The sequence below is a fragment of the Agelaius phoeniceus genome, chromosome 6 (genome assembly GCF_051311805.1).
Source record: "Agelaius phoeniceus isolate bAgePho1 chromosome 6, bAgePho1.hap1, whole genome shotgun sequence".
Lineage (NCBI taxonomy): Eukaryota > Metazoa > Chordata > Aves > Passeriformes > Icteridae > Agelaius > Agelaius phoeniceus.
In genome coordinates this window covers 42,159,985-42,175,669 of record NC_135270.1, presented here as the reverse complement: position 1 = coordinate 42,175,669, position 15,685 = coordinate 42,159,985, and the positions used below count along the sequence as shown (strand labels likewise).

Genomic DNA, 15,685 nt, shown 5'->3' with positions numbered 1-15,685 from the left:
TTTAAAGAAATACCCCCTTTGGGTCATTGATAAAGTTAATTTTCCCACTCTTCCTGGTCTCAGGACTGGTGGTGGGAGCCCAAACCTGGCACTGCAGGGTAGGGCCAGCATGGCAGCCTCCAGCAGCACTCCCATCTTTGACTGCCTGTGCCAGCAGGGAGGTTTGCTACAGCTCCCACAGACTCCCCTTTGCTGTGGCTGCTGCCCAGTGGGGACGGTCCTGTCACTGCCTGCCAGCAGCTGGCACAGTGGGAGACTCCATGCCATTGCTGGGCCTGGCTGTGAGGGATTCTGTGCGCAGGCTGCACTGAGGGAGCGGGCTGTGAGCGGGTTTCAAGGCAGAGGTGCAGTGTGACAGGGCTGACACCCCTCAGCAGGCCCTGGTGAGCTCCCCAGTGTGAGGCTCAGGCAAGCTGCAGCCAGGGGCAATCACAGCTCCCAGCCAGAGCTCCTGCCCAGCTCCCCAGCACAGCACTGCCCTGTGTTAACTCTGTTTACCACTCCTTGCCAACCGTGTCTCTGTAGGGGCATGCGATGGGTTTTACATTTCCCAGGTGTTCACCCAAAGGGAAGCCCTCCCCATGCCTCCTGCCCAGTGCCATTAACCAAGAGTGGCAGGGCTACTCCAGGGAAGCTGTGGAGGAGCCAGCATGAGGAACATGCTGAAACCAGAGGCAAATCATTCAAGCAGGAATTCAGGTAAAAAATAGTATGTATTTTGGGAGGGAGAAAGGCAGAAAAGAACACTGTTCTCTCAAAATCTAGAGAAGAACTTCCAAAATGGTGTTCACACCCTTCCCTGGGACTTGCTGGTGGGTAATTCAGCTTTGGGAACACCTGCTCCATCCTCAGATGGGATGAGTTCCTCCTGCCCCTGACCCTTGCTGTGGTCCCAGAGGGGCTCCAGGCCTCCCTCCTGCTACCCTCAAGCAGCATCTGCACCTTTGGTGGTGTTCTGAGCCAGCTCTGCTAATGGAGTGACTGATGACAGAAGGTGGGCAAGAAAGGCACAAGAGTGTCCCAGGACTGCAGCCCACCCCCAATGGGGGGATGGTGCCAAGGGCTGTGCCAGTCTATCTGGGACACAGTGAGGTGCCCTCCCACTCCTGAAACTTTGCTGCTTCTGCCCACGTGTTGGGGTTTGTTTTTAAGGGGATCGTAGTGGGCAGTCTGGAGGTGGGGATGTGTCCAAACAGTCTCCTTGCCACTGAAGCATGTGCAGGATGGCCCAGGCAGGGTCAAAAGCAGCCCACAGGTGGGAAAAGGCTCCAGTGGCAAAGGTTCCCCCTAAACCAGTGCCAGGAAAGACGCATGGGGGTGACGACGCCAGGCAGCAGCTGGGTGAAGTCATTTTATTCAAGGCACGGTCATAGCAATAAATCACGAGAAGGTACAGACCTCTGGCACATTCCTGCAGTGGGGCAGCCAAGGGCAATCAGACCAGCAGCCCGAGCTCCCGAGGACACAGTGCCACTAGCAGGCACTTGCTCCCACCCCCCGAGAGGCCACCAGCATGCCTGTGCCCTGCCTGGGGCTGCCTCTGGAGCAGGCAGTGAGGGGAGCAGCTCACTGAGCTGTGGGCAGCCACGGGGGCACCTGGGCAGGAGGCCACAAACCCCCCAGGGAACTTTTTGGGATTAAAAGGGTGCATCTGAGCTCAAGGCTCCCCCGAGGCAACCCCTTTGTGGCTAGTGTGCCGCAGCCACCGCCCCAGCGTGCAGGAGCGTGGATGGGGGGGCCATGGGACTGCCAGCCGGCTGAGCTGAGATCCACCAGCCCCACAGGAACGTCCTAAGGGCCCCCTTAATGCTCTCACTGCTGGGCTGCCTCTTAACCTCCTCCCCAGCCCAGAACTGGCACACTACCCCTCCTCCCAGTGGCACTGCTAATGCTAACCAGTGCCAAGGAGCATCTGCCTTCACACAACAGCACTTGGCATGCCAGCAGCCCTGGTGCTGGCAGAGCTGCACCTTCCTCCCTTCCCTCCCTGCACTGCCCTGGGACAATGCAACTCTGGTTGCTCTGAAGCTAGCAGGAGAATCAGGGACAGGAAAATCGCCCTGAGGCCAAAGCAGGGCTGAGTGAGGAGCCAGCATGCCCAGGTGGGTTATGGTGGGAGAGGAGCTGAGGAGAATGAGGATAAACCTTCATCCCCAGAGGCCACCACAGCTACTCTGGATGAGCTGGAAAACTCCAGGGATGCTGTCTGGGCAGGTAATGGCACATTTACACTAATCACAGCAGGACTCACACTTGAGAGGCAGTGTGGCTACTGGGGGAGCATCCCACATCTGCAGCTTGTGGACAAGGGCAGACAGGCGGGATGTGGTGGACCAGGAGGACCTCGAAGTCCAGGTCCTGCCAGCCTCCACCTGTCCCCCCTGTTCTGTTGCATTAGGACAGAGCTATTCTGGGTCCCATGGGCAGCCCCAGTGAGAGCATGAGCATGACAGGGTGCTGCCAGGGAAGAGGAGTGAAAAGGAGCTGTTCTCAAAGACATTAAACACACTTGTCTCTTGACCTCCCACTTCTCAAGAGCCCAAGGGCACAGGCATTGTACAGCAAATGGGGGAATGGGGTGGGAGGTCGAGGAAGAGTTGGGCTTGCATTTGATGCCTACCTTGGTGCAGGGCTGTTGGTGCTCATGTAGGGGCTCTGGTGGCAGATGTAGGGACACTCACTTCCTCCACCAAAGCACAGGCATGTCAGCAGTCCCTGCTGAAATGGGCAAAGCAGGGGCAGGCAGCAGCCTGCAGGCCAGCAGCAGGGGAGGCAGCAGGACAGCTGCCTGAGCAGTGGATGGCTGGGGTGAGATGCAAGGGTTATGGGCGGCTGTCCCCTGCCACTGAAGACCCAGAGGACAGCGTGGTGGCAGGCACATTCATCTGGGCTGTCTGGGCTGCTTCCTCCTCTCAGAGGGGACAGGGCCTCCCTCCTGCCCCCAAAAGCATGGCCTCTCAGAGAGACCCTCTCCCTATACTGCTGCACCTGCCACTGTGTGCTGGAAGAGGCAGGTGGGGACAGGGGGGCACAAGGGGGCTCAGCCAGTGCAGGCAGCAGGAAGGACCATCAGACCCTCCTGCCACTGCCCATGCAATGGGGTCTCTCCCTCACATCAGTCCTGTCATCCCCTGCCCCATCAGCAAGGTGGCCCCCCCAGTGCAGGGAAGGCTCCCTCCTGCCCCAGGGCACATCCTCCGCTCTCAGCACAGTCAGTCTCAGCTGTGGCAGGGATGTTCACTGGTAGCGAGCCTGGCTCTCTATCACGGGGCCACTCCTGTACTCGCCCTCCACGGTCTCCAGCTCTGTCTCGAAGCTCTGCAGCCCCCCATCCTCCCCATCCTCCGCTGGCTCCAGGTGGTTGCCCATGGTGCCATAGGACTGGTGTGCCGGAGAGGCTGCCGGCGTCAGGCTCAGCTCAGGCTCCTGCAGGACGGTGGCCACAAAGAGCTGCCCCGGGGGGCAGGGGGCCATCAGGACCCAGGGGAGCGAGAGCAGATGGCCACAGCAGGGCTGGGGAGGGGTACTCACATTGGAGTTAGGGGTGGAGGAAACACTGCTCCGCTCCACATCATTGAAGGCGCCCTCAGACTGGTCAGACATCTGAGGGGAAGGAGGCCATGAGGAAATCATGGTTGGAAGGGCCCAGCTTTGACTAGGGACAGCCAGGTGCTATCTCAGATCCCCCATGGCAGGCCAGGAGTGAAGGAACAGAGTGAGTGGCTGGCTGCGCTCACCTGGTAGCTTGATGGTTTCCGTGGCTGCAGCTTCTTCAGGCAGAGGCCAAAGAAGGAGAAGATGATGCAGGAAAGGAGGACCACAAAGGTGAAGAGGGTGACAGGCCGGGTGGGACCTATAGCACAGAGACACTGGGGCAGCACATAAGCCTCCAAGAACCTGCTGCATGTCCAGCTGAGCCCCAGGCTGGTGCCTACTTTGGGTTTTACAAGCTCTCAACCCCCTTCCCAAAATACAAGCTGACACCTCCTTCATCTGCCAGGTCTTCACACTACCCTTATCACCCTCCATGCCACGCCTAACTCAAGGGAGACACCAGTGGCTTGTCACCCCCAAACACCAGACAGGACCCTTAGCAGTGGCAGGGCACAGCCCCAGGCTCTCCCTACCGAGGCGCAGGACGGAGAAGAAGAGCAGCCAGAACATGCAGAGGATGGGGGCCACCACGACCTGGCTGATGGCGGCGACGTGGAGGCGCTGGTTCAGTTTGGTGGGGATGTACACATAGTAAATGTTGTACCGGTCAACCATGTGCTTGAGCAGCATGTAGAGCAACCCTGGTTGGACAAGAGGAGCCATTTGGATGGATGGCAGTGAGGACAGCCAGGCAACAGGGAGAGCAGGGCAAGCCCTGGGAACGATGCCCAAGGGTGCCCTCCTGTACCATGCAGGAAGCCTGCACTCCCGTGCTGCTGCTGGTGCCTGGGAGAGGCTGTTCTTGGCATGGCTGGGACCATGGGCATGGGATCATACTCACCAAAGGGGACAATGATGGGGCATGTGATGCTGTAGGTCATGACAACAGAGAAGATACAGCAGGTCCAGGCGTACTCTAGTCCAAACTGGAACTGGTATGCTTGGCTCTGGGGCACAACCAACAGAGTAATTGCCACCTCTGTCACTGCAAAGCCTGCACTTGCACCTGGCCCATGGGACTGCCTCACCCCCACTAGCCCCCAAGGGGCCTGAAGAAGTCCCCATAAGCATCCCCAGAGAACCACGACAGCCTGAGTTTCCAGTGCGTGCATCTCTGCTGTGCTGGGGTCACAAAGGCTCCCGGGTGACCAGAGCCACATACCCGCTTGACATGGAGCCGCTCGGGCTCGGACTTGGCGAAGCAGAGGCGAGCAGTGTAGACGAGGAGGCCTGGGATGCGCAGCAGCTCCATGGCCGTCCCAATCAGGCTGGAGGTCACTACGTAGTTGACGAAGAAGGCGCCATTGTCTGGGAGGAAAACACACCTGCCCCAGGGACAGAGAGGTGACACAGTGAGAGAATGCTCAGGCAGGAGGTGCAAGAGCTGCTGGCGGTGGACAACAGGTGCTCCCGCTTGCCTGGGAAGTTTGGGAGCTTCCTGCTACTCACTGGAACTTGACTTCAGCCTCATCCAGAAAGTGGGTGTCGAAGAGCCAGCGGAAAAACAGGTCCAGGCTGGAGAGGACAGAAGAGGAGCAGCTCAGACAGAGGGGGAGCTACAGAGTGATGTGAGACACCCAGCAGGCACGTGCTTTTTTCCCCTGTCCTGAGCAGGCAAAACCCTCTGCACCCTACACTGCCAGGGCAGCCCCTTCTGCCACACGAGACCACTGTGGAGTGTGTGCTCCCCTCCTGGATGGCCGCCAGGATTACTGTAGCTGGAGCTATGCAGGACCTGACCAGGTCCTTTTAGGGTCTGCTGAACCCAAGCAGCAGCTGATCACTGCCACCAGCCCCCTTGGGTCAGCTATGGCAGCCTGGTAAACTGCTCTGCTCCACTCCTCTGCAGGAAAGTTCCCAGATGTGACCATGTATGAGTGGCTCAGCACTGCTAAAGGAGTGTTTTCCTCCCCAGAGATTGCTGTGTTTTGGAGGGCAATGGGATGTTAGCCCTTTGGGGCTGGATTGCAGGGGTGAGGGGCCTAGGTGTGATCCTGGCAGCTCAGGAGCAGGGAGAGCAGCATGGCAGGGTGGTTTGTACCTGCTCAGACCCAGCGAGGGCAGGATGATGACCATGAACACCAGGAAGAAGAAGCACTTGTGCATGGTGATCTGATTTTCACTTGACCTGCAGAGAGGGAAGACAAGAAAAGAACATTGCACTTTTTTGGGAAAGAGCAGAAGGTGGGGTGAGGGGCTGGGCTTGGTCTCGCTTTTCACCAAGGAGTTACTCCCTGCTTCACAATGCTGTGTGCATTTGGTCTGTACATCCACTGGGGCCTTGCAAAGACTCTCCTAGGCTAGGGTGTGTCACCATGAGGAATCTGCTGTAGCCTCTCATCTCCTTCATCTTTGCCCTCTCCTACCATCCCTGCTGGTATAGACACCCAACAAGAGGCAGGTGGGGGTCTAGTGTGAATTCATAACCTGTTTCCTCCAGAAAAAAGAAGGGATGTGGTGACAAAGCTCCTGCAAAGACTTATCAGATGAGGCACAGGGCTTGTGGCTGATGGAGGGTCAAGACAAAGAGAGCTCCTTGTAGGAGCTGGGCAGTTTCCCCTACTTTGGGCATCATGAACCTATACCTCTGCCTTGGAGGACTGGAAGCATGCCTGGGATGGCCCTGCTGCTGCCAGTCCACCATCACACCATCCCTCTTACAAACTTCTTCCATCTTCAAGATCCATCTTAAAACCAACTGACTTTGTCAGTAGCCTGAAAGTGTTGAGGACTTTGGGAAGCAAATGGCTCCTTTGTGCACGGACCCAGGGGGCTCTGCTCCACTGTGGGGGTCTACTGCTCACTGCCTGCCTCCCTGCAGGCTGGGTTCCCCTTCCACTGCAGTTCCTCCCATCTGTGGCAGCCCTGGGGGACTGTGGGGGTCAGCACATTACCTTGTCCAGTGAGACTCGAAGAATGCTGAGTAGTAGACAAGGAAGGGCAGGAAGACGGAGAAGGCCCAGAGCAGCAGCGTGGGGAAAAACTGGGTGATGATGGGGTTCTGCAGGAAGAGAGAGGCCAAACACCCCCTCAGCAACCCACCACAGCACAGCCAGGCTGGAGACTGCACACAATGGTCTGTGCAGCAGGTAGGCTGGAGCATCCCCTCCCTGAGCAGGGGCATTTGTTTCAGGAAATAAGAACTTGAGACCAGCCAAGGGCACCACAGCCATGTTCTGAGCCCCAGTGCCCACCCAAAAGCTCACAGGTCAATGAGCAAGAAGGGGCTGTGCTGCTGGCAGCTCCTGACATCTCCTGGGCTCTTTCCAAATGTTTCTTTTTGAATGGACAGCAACCTGCCTGCCTCCATGGAGGCACCAGCACCAAAGCTCAGGTGCTGCCCCAGGGCTCTGCCACTGGAAACACAATGAGAAGGGGATGGATAGCAAGCACAGACACGATCTCATCAATGACTTTGTTTCCCATCAATGCCCATCCTGGTGATGGCTTATCTTAGGACAGTGTAGAGCTAGTGCCCTCCACCTGTCACAGATAAGCCTGGAAATTACAAACTTTCAGGAAAATTGGCATGGGTTAGGGACTACCTTGAGGCTCTCCACAGGGTGTGTGACATTGAACATGTCCATAGTGTTGACAATGATGGCTGGCGTTGTGAGGAAGAAAAGAAGGATGAACAGGCAGATATTAAGCAGAATGAATCGCACCCACCACGATGTGCCGCGGACTGATAAATTCTCCCTGTAAGAGGAAAACACAACTTGAACATGATGAGGAGGAAGAAATGCCCTGTGTCCTGGGCCTCCCATCATAGCTTCATGAAGCTCTGCCTCCTGCTATCTGCACTACCCATCCTGGCAGACATTGTTCTGAGCTTGCCCTCTTCCCCTCCCCTCGCTGCTTTGCTGTTGTATGCAGAGCCCCCCAAACCAGAGAATAGCCACAGTGGAGGTTCATACCATCAGGAGGCTTTGGAACCAGGCCAGACAAATCAGAGTCTGGCAATCACCCCTAATCTCAGCTGGCTGGGCCCTGCCACCTTTGGAGGATCACCCCAATTGACCCTGCTGACTTCTGCTATGGCAATAGGAGGGATTTTCAGCCCCCATCACCCTTGGAAAGTGTCCTACAGATACAGACACAGGTTTCCTACAGCTATATGGGCTCCCTATAGCTATGGGCATAGGCTCCTTATAGCCAGGTACATGGGCTCCTTATAGGTATGGACATGGGCTTCCCCATATCTGCTTGTTCCCCCTGCCTCCCTCCCTTCTGCCGTGGGGGTTCACCAGATGATATCACTGGGTGAAGGGGCATAGCGAACACCCCAGTGGTGTGACTTGACCACGGTGGTGACAGAGGACTGCTGGGGGTGCTTGCGGCAGTGGATGTGGCTGTAGTCCTTCAAAATCCTGCAGGAAGAGGAAGCCAGGGGTCAGGTCTCACTTCTTGCGAGATGCTTCCCACAGCCTTAACAGGGCAGGTAATGCCGCAGATGGCAGAGGCATAGAAGAGATCAACAACTGCCTGGCTTTGGTGGGAAAAGCTGGCAAGGTGCCCCAGCTCTCTGGCAGTGGTGGCCAACAGGCTAAAGGACATCCCCATAGCCTGTGCATGAGGGGCACTCACACAGCTGTCATCCGCTCGTCCTGGAAGGTGACGAAGGCCATATCAAGCCGCTTGAGTGTGATGCGGTTGCGCTCCGCATTGAACTCATCTGTGAGCTTCTCCTCCAGCTCCCCGTAATACTGCTCAGCATCCACCTGTGGGAGCAGCCAGGGCTGTGCTGTGCACGGGGCTGGGGCAGGGACAAGCTGCCATGCTCTGCCTTGCCCGTGGTGCACGTGTGCTGTCTGCAGCCCTGCCTGCAGCCTCCTACCTCATCAAAGCCACAGAAGCGGCAGCAGAAGATGCGGGCGCAGGGGTGAGTTTTGATCATGATCTTCCCCTCCTTCTGTGCCTTGGTGGTGAAATAAAGCCGCCCCTTCATTGCTTTGCGCCTGCCAGGAAGCCAATAGCAAAGGTCATGTGGGGAGCACCAGACAGACAAACATAAACCCAGACTGGGTGCCTTGGTGTGGTGGGCAGGAGCAGCACACACTCCCAGAGAGGCAACACGGACGTGCATGCACTCACCTCTCTGCATCCAGCTTCATCAGCTTGCGCACGTCAAAGCAGAACTGGACATTGGTGACGGTGCAGCTGGGATAAGCCTCGCTGCAAGCACAAGGACATGGTGGCACCAGCAGCCAGGGGACAGGGACACTCCCTGCCACCTGCCTGCCACTCACCCAGCAAGGCTGTGGCACATGGCTACTCACTGGAAATGCTTGATGATAAGTGAAGGGTCTGTGATCTCCTTGGGGATGTGGGTAACCATCAGTGTCCGGGCAACCTTGGGGAAGAGAAGAGGCAAAGAGATCTGCAGGATGGATCTGCAGGATGGAGATGCAGGATATAATGCTGCTATCCTGTCCACCCAGCAGCGAGCTGGGCCACCAGCTGCCACCCCAGAGGCAAGTCAGCACAGATCTCCTCAATGCCCAGTCCCAAACCCTGAGGGCACAGCCAGATAATGCCATACCCCAGACAGATGGATACAGCAGAACTACAGTCTCAAGATACAAGACAAGAGAGAGAGATTTGCCTCCAGGCTGTCACTTTATCCAGAAGCTGGTGAAAATCAGCCACACCTTTCCCTGCCAGCCCAGTTTCATGCTGTTCCTAAAAACCTCTGTACCTACTGGGACCAGCATTTGTGCAAAACAAGAAGTTGGCCATTAGCAGCACTGAACAAGGCAGGGTTGGAGGAGGGGTGGTTTCTCACCTTCTCATTCTCTCTGTATTCCAGGTGGACAGAGTGGTGAGCCATACAAAGGATGGTGAAGATAAAATAGATTAGGGCGAAGATGCTGTGCAGCCACAGAAGACGGTCTCTGGAAGAGAGGAAGTGGGGATCAGTGAGCACTGTGGTGAGCATGTGGCACAAGGACCAGCTTGGCACTCAGCATCTCACTCATGGCCCCTCTTCCACCCAGCAGGACCTCCCAGTGCCAGCTGTCAGACACTCACCCCAGGAACTTGAGGGGCAGCACCCAGGCTGTTGACTGAGATCCTACAGAAACGCAGCTACACAACATCCCCAAGAGCACTTCTGCCAGCAGTGGGGTGCAAGAGCAGTGCCACTGTCTTGGCTGCCCTAACTGTGCTCATGTAGTACAGAGAGACAGGAGAGCCAGTGTGAGTGGTGTGTGGCTCACATGGACCTGTCCCTGTCCCCAGCACTGGGCTGTGATGAGTTCTGTGCCTAGGTGCTCCCAGCAGTGCCCACCACAGCAGCAGCACACACAGCCCCCCTGCCTGCGGGAGCACCTACTGAGTTGGGATGTTGGCGATGGTTGTCCGGCCAAAGTGGGTAGGATTGTGTCCTGCAGAGGAAGAGGAGAAGCAGAAGGTTAAGAGAACCCAGTGCAGTGTGCATGTCCATTTGCAGTTATTGGCTGTGGTCTTTGGTCCCTTCTTTTCCATCTCTCAGATCCCCAAGCCCCCACTGCCCTGAATTTCCCAGCCTCTTATGCTCCTCTGTCACCCAGCTGAGGGTGAGCTCCTGCTCACATGCAGGCTTCTGAGAGAGGGGCTTTTTTGCCTTCTTTCCCAGAGGCACAACGCTTGCCAAAAGGCTTGGAAGCTTGCATGGCACTCCTGAGTCATCCTGTGACTAGGGAAGCACCTACCCAGGAGGTCCCCAGAGAAGTTGACAGGCAGGATGACAGCCACGGAGAGCACGCAAACCAGCATCAGCAGGACCAGGAGGTGCCGCTGGAAGGAGAGGTAGGTGGTGGCATCGATCCCACACTTGCTCTGAATCTCCTCATCCCTGGAGAGAGACAGGTGGGGGTCAGTGCTGGTGGTTCCTCCCCACCACCTCCTGTCATGGGGACACTGGCTTGCTCCAGCTTCCCACAGCCCACACCAACTCATGACACCCTGACAGGGGCACAAAGGATTTGAGCACAGAGGGACCCAAGAAGCCCTCCAACTGCATCTCATTACAGGATTGGTTCCTATCAGGAGAGGTTGAAGCCCTTTTCTTTGGGATAGGATCTAGGGGCCAGGAGGAAATGCAGAGGTGAGCTCTCTGCTCTCTCTTCAGAGAGGATGTTTTAAGAGGGCTCTCCTCTGCCACTGCTCCCAGCAGCTCCTGGTGATGGGCCACCACCTGTGGGCACCAGTTCCCCATGGGTGGGCAGCGGTGGGGCAAGACCATAATGCCAAGCACACACACTTACTTCATCTGGTAGATAGAAAGGAGCCAGGAACAGAATCCCTAGAAGGAAAAAGAGTCAGGATGAGACAAGGACAACCACCCCCAGCTCCCTAGTGAGGGACCGAGTCACAACATATGCTGGGGAAACATGCAGAAGTGGTGCAGTGCCTGTGGCCCTGAGCAAATGGAGGCAGTGCCCAAGACAGCTCAGCAATGCTCAACCCAATGGCAAAGGCAGCTGCCTCAGGAGAAGCAAGGAAAACACACTCCAAAGAGCTGATGGGAAGCTGAGCACAACCTCTCTTCCAGCCCTGATAGACCATGTAACCTTCCTGAAAGTAGTGATAAGATAATTTCTGTGAGTGGGAACAAGGAGTCTGCTGGGGCAGGGGTATAAAGGGACAGGGAAGTCTCTCTACAAACATCAACCATCCTGATGGATGTCAGGTGCATATTTTTGGCTGCAGGAGGATTTGCAGAAGAAGCTGAAGTCAAGCATTAACCCACTGTTTCAGGGGTGACTTGCTGGACTTCAGCTTCCTCTGAATATTAAGGAGTATCACTGCAACAGGCTCCTGCTTCCAGAGCTCCCTCCTCTTCCCCTTCCATGACAGTCCTTAACATTCAATGCATGTTTTTTACCACTAGCAAGTGCTGAGGGGGCACTGCTGTAGAGTGCTATATGACAACCTAAGTTCTTGTGCCCTAACTAGCTTATTCCCTGTTGCTGTGTACACACATGGGTTTTCAGACATTCCCCTGGTGAAGGAGGATTGGGTTAGAAAACATCTAAGCAGACCTGACATCCACAAGTCTGTGGGCCCTGACAGGATGCATGTGTGACTGCTGAGAGAGCTGGTGGACACCACAGCAAGGCAGCTCATGATCATCTTTGAAAGGTCGTGGTGATCAGGAAAGCTGCCTGAGGACTGGAAGAAAGCACCAAGCACTGTAACAGATTGCCCAGAGAGGTTGTGGAGTCTCCTTCACTGGAGATACTCAAGATACAATCCTGTGCCATGTGCTCTAGGATGACTCTGCTTGAACAAGGAGGTTGGACCAAATGACCCATGTTGGTTCCTTTCAACTCTGCCCATTCTGTGATTCCAGACTTTTATGCTCTCTACAAATTTCTCCTCAAAACTGCTCTTCTCCCCTCTTAGTGTATTCTACATCTAACCTGGCAGAGTTGAGACTTTCCTCATTTGTGAACAGTCTGACTTTTTAAAGGATGACTTCTTACTTCTAATAATCTCCTTTAATCTGCTCTTAGTGTGCTGGCTTTCCCTGTAGTCTTTCTCACTTATTTTTTGATGAGCAATACACATTTGCCCAGAGCACCTGGTATAGAGCCTTTAAAGAGGCCTCCTGCCACCTTGCAAGGATTTTGCGTCTTTTGCTTCTTTCCTACCTAGGTTTTTTAATAAGTCATGACATTTTATCATAGTTGTACCAGTGACTGATTTTCAAGCTTTTGCTGACAAAAAAGAAAGAGACAGCAAAACATGTCAGTCTGTGTTTGTTTCCAGGAAAGCCTGATGTGCTAGAGAGAAGCAGATTTTACTTTAAAGCCCCACCATGCTGGCAGAGGAGGAAATATGGTGTGGGGGACTTGATCCTGAGGGGTGGGAAAGATCCTTGCAGCCATGCAGCTGGGCTCTGGCCATGCATCATACTGGATCCACACAGCTGCAAGGAGAGCCATGCAGCTGTGAGATGCTGGTCAACAGGAGCATCCCCTCCAAACTGCCATTCAAAATAGATGCCTCAAAGAATCTAGGACAAAAAACCCTCAAGCTTCCAGGAAATTTAATTTCTCACACTTAACTTCTGACCAGGGTTTCTGATGAAGAACAGGACAGCCTGGGCTGGGACAAGCTCAGCCCAGGTTCCCACAGCCATAGCCACAGCCACTCACCACATCCTTGTTGTCAGCATCCAGAGGGCTGCTCTCTGATGGGGACTTCTCCTTCTCGCTCTGCTCTCCATAGAAAAGCGATGTCAGGCTTTGCAGTGAGGGGAGGAGCGGAGGGGTGAGGCAGAAGAGAAGCAGCAGACACAAGAGGATAAGCACCCTTGGAGAAGTCTCTCCTAGGACAGCAGTCCAAGAAATCCCTCCCCCTCTCCCTGCATCCCACACTGGGGCTGGTACAGTGATTACTTCTGGGCTTGGGACAAAGGGGTTCTGTCTTGCTGCCTTCACACCAACAAGTCTCCCCAGCTTCTTTGTGGCCTGACCCATGATGGGCTCATGGAGATGGAGCCGTAGCTCCATTACAAGGGACTGTTGAACCAGATTATTTTCTATTCCACTGTTTTCAGATGTCTCAAATGGTTTTACAGTAAAAAGGAATCTAATCAGAGCTTGCATTTTAAATCTTGATTGCCCTTTGATCTCACTGGTGAAGGGAAAACATCTCATATTCATTGCCAGACTCAGCTCCAGATTCAGAGGCGAAGAGGAACTGGAGGGGAGAAGGCAGAAGAAGGACTTTAACAGATCTTACTCTTGTGGGCTGCCCAGCCTTGCACAGACCCCTCCTGTGTGCACCAGCCTATTCAAGGAAAGATGCTTTGCTGCCCAAGGTGAGCTGTGCTCTGGCAGGCAAGCTGTTGTAGGTGGTACAGCCCACCTGGAAATACGGTCTGGGCTGTAGCTGTACTTTTACTAGAAAACTGCTTATTTTTGTGGAATTCTGCACCTAGCCCAAACGATGGGCCAGGCAATTTGCTGTGGTGACATGAGGAACAGTGTTATTGCTGTGTGTCTCCATCTGCCCCCTCCACCAGCCAGTCCCGTTCATCCCAAGAGAGTGGCAGAAGAGGCAGCAGCACAGTCTCCACTGAAAACCAGCTCTTTGTCCTTCCCAGAACAGTGCACCCCAAGAACACTGTCACCAAATGCTAGAGGGAATGAAAGCTGGCCCAGGCTTTCCCTCTCCCTGTAGCAGATGGTGTCTGTGTCTCCATGGGAAATGGGGGCACCAGGCCATTCCCAGTAGGGAGGAGGGACAGGAACACCTGCTGATCTCTGTGTCATGCCACAGTGCTGGCCTTCCTTCCAGCCCTCTTGAAGAGAATGGAGCCATCACCTGCAGCAGCTCTGCATCCTCCTCACCTGTCATTGTCCATCAGCAGTGCCAGGCGCCCGTAGTCCCAAGCTGCTTTCCGAAGACATGAGAAGATCAGAAGGAGAAGCTGGAAGAAGAAAGGGAAGTGTTTTGCTGCAAGGTCTCACCCCATGGGATCTCCTCATATCTCCTTTGTGCTTTCCCACTCATGAGCCCAAGCTCGTGCAAAACTCTTACCCCAAACTGATCCTGCTCTGTGACCTCACCACTGCTGCCCAAGTGTCCTTTGCTGCCCACCATGATGTGGGTAAAGCCCTTGGACCCCTGTACTCACCTGTTCCCCCCTCAGCCAGGTGCACCAGTGCACTCATCCCTGTTCCCCCTCAGCCAGGTGCACCAGTGCACTCATCCCTGTTCCCCAGTTTGCCAGGTGTACCAGTGCACTCATCCTTGTTCCCCAGTTTGCCAGGTGCACCACTGCACAGGCTGACTTGTGTGTGGCTGTCAGAGCCTGCAGAGCCCATAGAAATGCCCCCCTGCTGGCCCCTCACCAGCCAGAGGATGAAGTTGATGGCGAGCACGGTGGGCACGCCTCCGAAGGGCAGCCCCTCCAGGACGGTGCTGTGGGAGCGGGCGCTGAAGCACTGCTCCTCCGTGCTGTTCACCGGCGCCTCCAGGAAGATGAGCATGTCCAGTGAGGTGAGGCCAGCACCATCCGGTGCTGGCTCCGTGGAGTACGTGCTCTCCATCGACACCGCTGTGAGGTCCCACCCTGCAACACAGAGGCATGAGTGTGGATGGAGAAGCCTTTGTTTGAAAAGGGGCCATGGCTCTTCCAGGTCCCTTCCATCAAGGTCTGAAGAGCTCACTAAGGGTAGAGAGGGGAGAGGACTGGCTGGTGATCTCAGAGCTTCCCCAGTCTCTCTCAGGGACAGGCTGTTGGACACAAGGCAGAGGGTGCTGCTGAAGAAATCTCACAGCTACTTCCTGCCCTTTCCCCACCCCATTAAACCCCATGCTATTTGGTTGTCTCTGTCATACCTGAGATAGGTCTCTCACCACCTCTGCTCTTCAGTCCTGGAAGCTGGGTTGAGTCATGGCCACCCTGGTATTGTCAGCAGGCAGGAATAAGAAGCTGAAGCATTTGTTTGAATTTCTGAAAAAAACCAGCAATGATAATATTGACAACTGGGCTGCTGGGGCTGCACTTGCTTCTTTCCCCACAGCCAGGTATCTATTTCCTATGGAATATCCCTAAGCCTGCTGTCCTGCTCCAGCACCATCATCTGTGTGACTCAGGAGTTAGAGGACTTCCCTTTCATCTTTCCATCTAAGCAGAACTGCTCCTCCCAAGATATCTTGATCTCTTCTGAAGAGTTAGCTTCTCAAAGCCCTGAGTGTCAGGCTTCCCACCACCTTCCCCAGGAGCCGATACCATAGGTTACAGTCCTCACTGGCAGGAGATACCTAAAGGCCACTAATGGCCAACATTGTGGCTTTTTTCCAAAACCTTTCCTATCACCATGCTTTAGGTAGGAGAGGATCCTCTTCAAACCTGCCTAGAACCCCTGAGAAGGAGCACCCTGCAGCAGCCAGCATGGCAGTCTGTTACTCATAGGGATGCCACAGGACAGTACCAAATGGCTGCTGCACCCACCATTCAAACATCAGGAGAGGGAATCAGCACAGCAAACACCAACAAACGTGGGGTGGGGACAAGGGGGCCAGAGTCTCA

The 15,685-nt window shown here is 55.1% G+C and overlaps 1 protein-coding gene across 3 annotated transcripts in view; it reads right to left on the bottom strand.

The window, feature by feature from the left end:
- Positions 1-1,338: 1,338 nt before the first annotated feature.
- The window catches only part of TMEM63C (transmembrane protein 63C), a 32,325-nt gene continuing 17,978 nt past the window's right edge, over positions 1,339-15,685 (bottom strand). For all 3 annotated transcript variants that reach the window (XM_077180525.1, XM_077180523.1, XM_054634707.2), the window contains exons 2-24: positions 14,992-15,106; positions 14,502-14,722; positions 13,998-14,077; positions 12,798-12,885; positions 10,902-10,939; positions 10,347-10,489; positions 9,989-10,040; positions 9,440-9,548; positions 8,934-9,007; positions 8,749-8,829; positions 8,492-8,612; positions 8,242-8,375; positions 7,902-8,024; positions 7,200-7,353; positions 6,549-6,655; positions 5,696-5,782; positions 5,104-5,169; positions 4,817-4,979; positions 4,496-4,601; positions 4,128-4,295; positions 3,738-3,853; positions 3,532-3,603; positions 1,339-3,450 (exon numbers count right to left, since the gene is read on the bottom strand). In XM_077180525.1, coding sequence (XP_077036640.1) covers positions 3,238-3,450; positions 3,532-3,603; positions 3,738-3,853; positions 4,128-4,295; positions 4,496-4,601; positions 4,817-4,979; positions 5,104-5,169; positions 5,696-5,782; positions 6,549-6,655; positions 7,200-7,353; positions 7,902-8,024; positions 8,242-8,375; positions 8,492-8,612; positions 8,749-8,829; positions 8,934-9,007; positions 9,440-9,548; positions 9,989-10,040; positions 10,347-10,489; positions 10,902-10,939; positions 12,798-12,885; positions 13,998-14,077; positions 14,502-14,699 — 2,493 coding nt within the window. In that variant the 5' untranslated portion in view covers positions 14,700-14,722; positions 14,992-15,106 and the 3' untranslated portion in view covers positions 1,339-3,237. The remainder of the gene's footprint in view (positions 3,451-3,531; positions 3,604-3,737; positions 3,854-4,127; positions 4,296-4,495; positions 4,602-4,816; positions 4,980-5,103; positions 5,170-5,695; positions 5,783-6,548; positions 6,656-7,199; positions 7,354-7,901; positions 8,025-8,241; positions 8,376-8,491; positions 8,613-8,748; positions 8,830-8,933; positions 9,008-9,439; positions 9,549-9,988; positions 10,041-10,346; positions 10,490-10,901; positions 10,940-12,797; positions 12,886-13,997; positions 14,078-14,501; positions 14,723-14,991; positions 15,107-15,685) is intronic.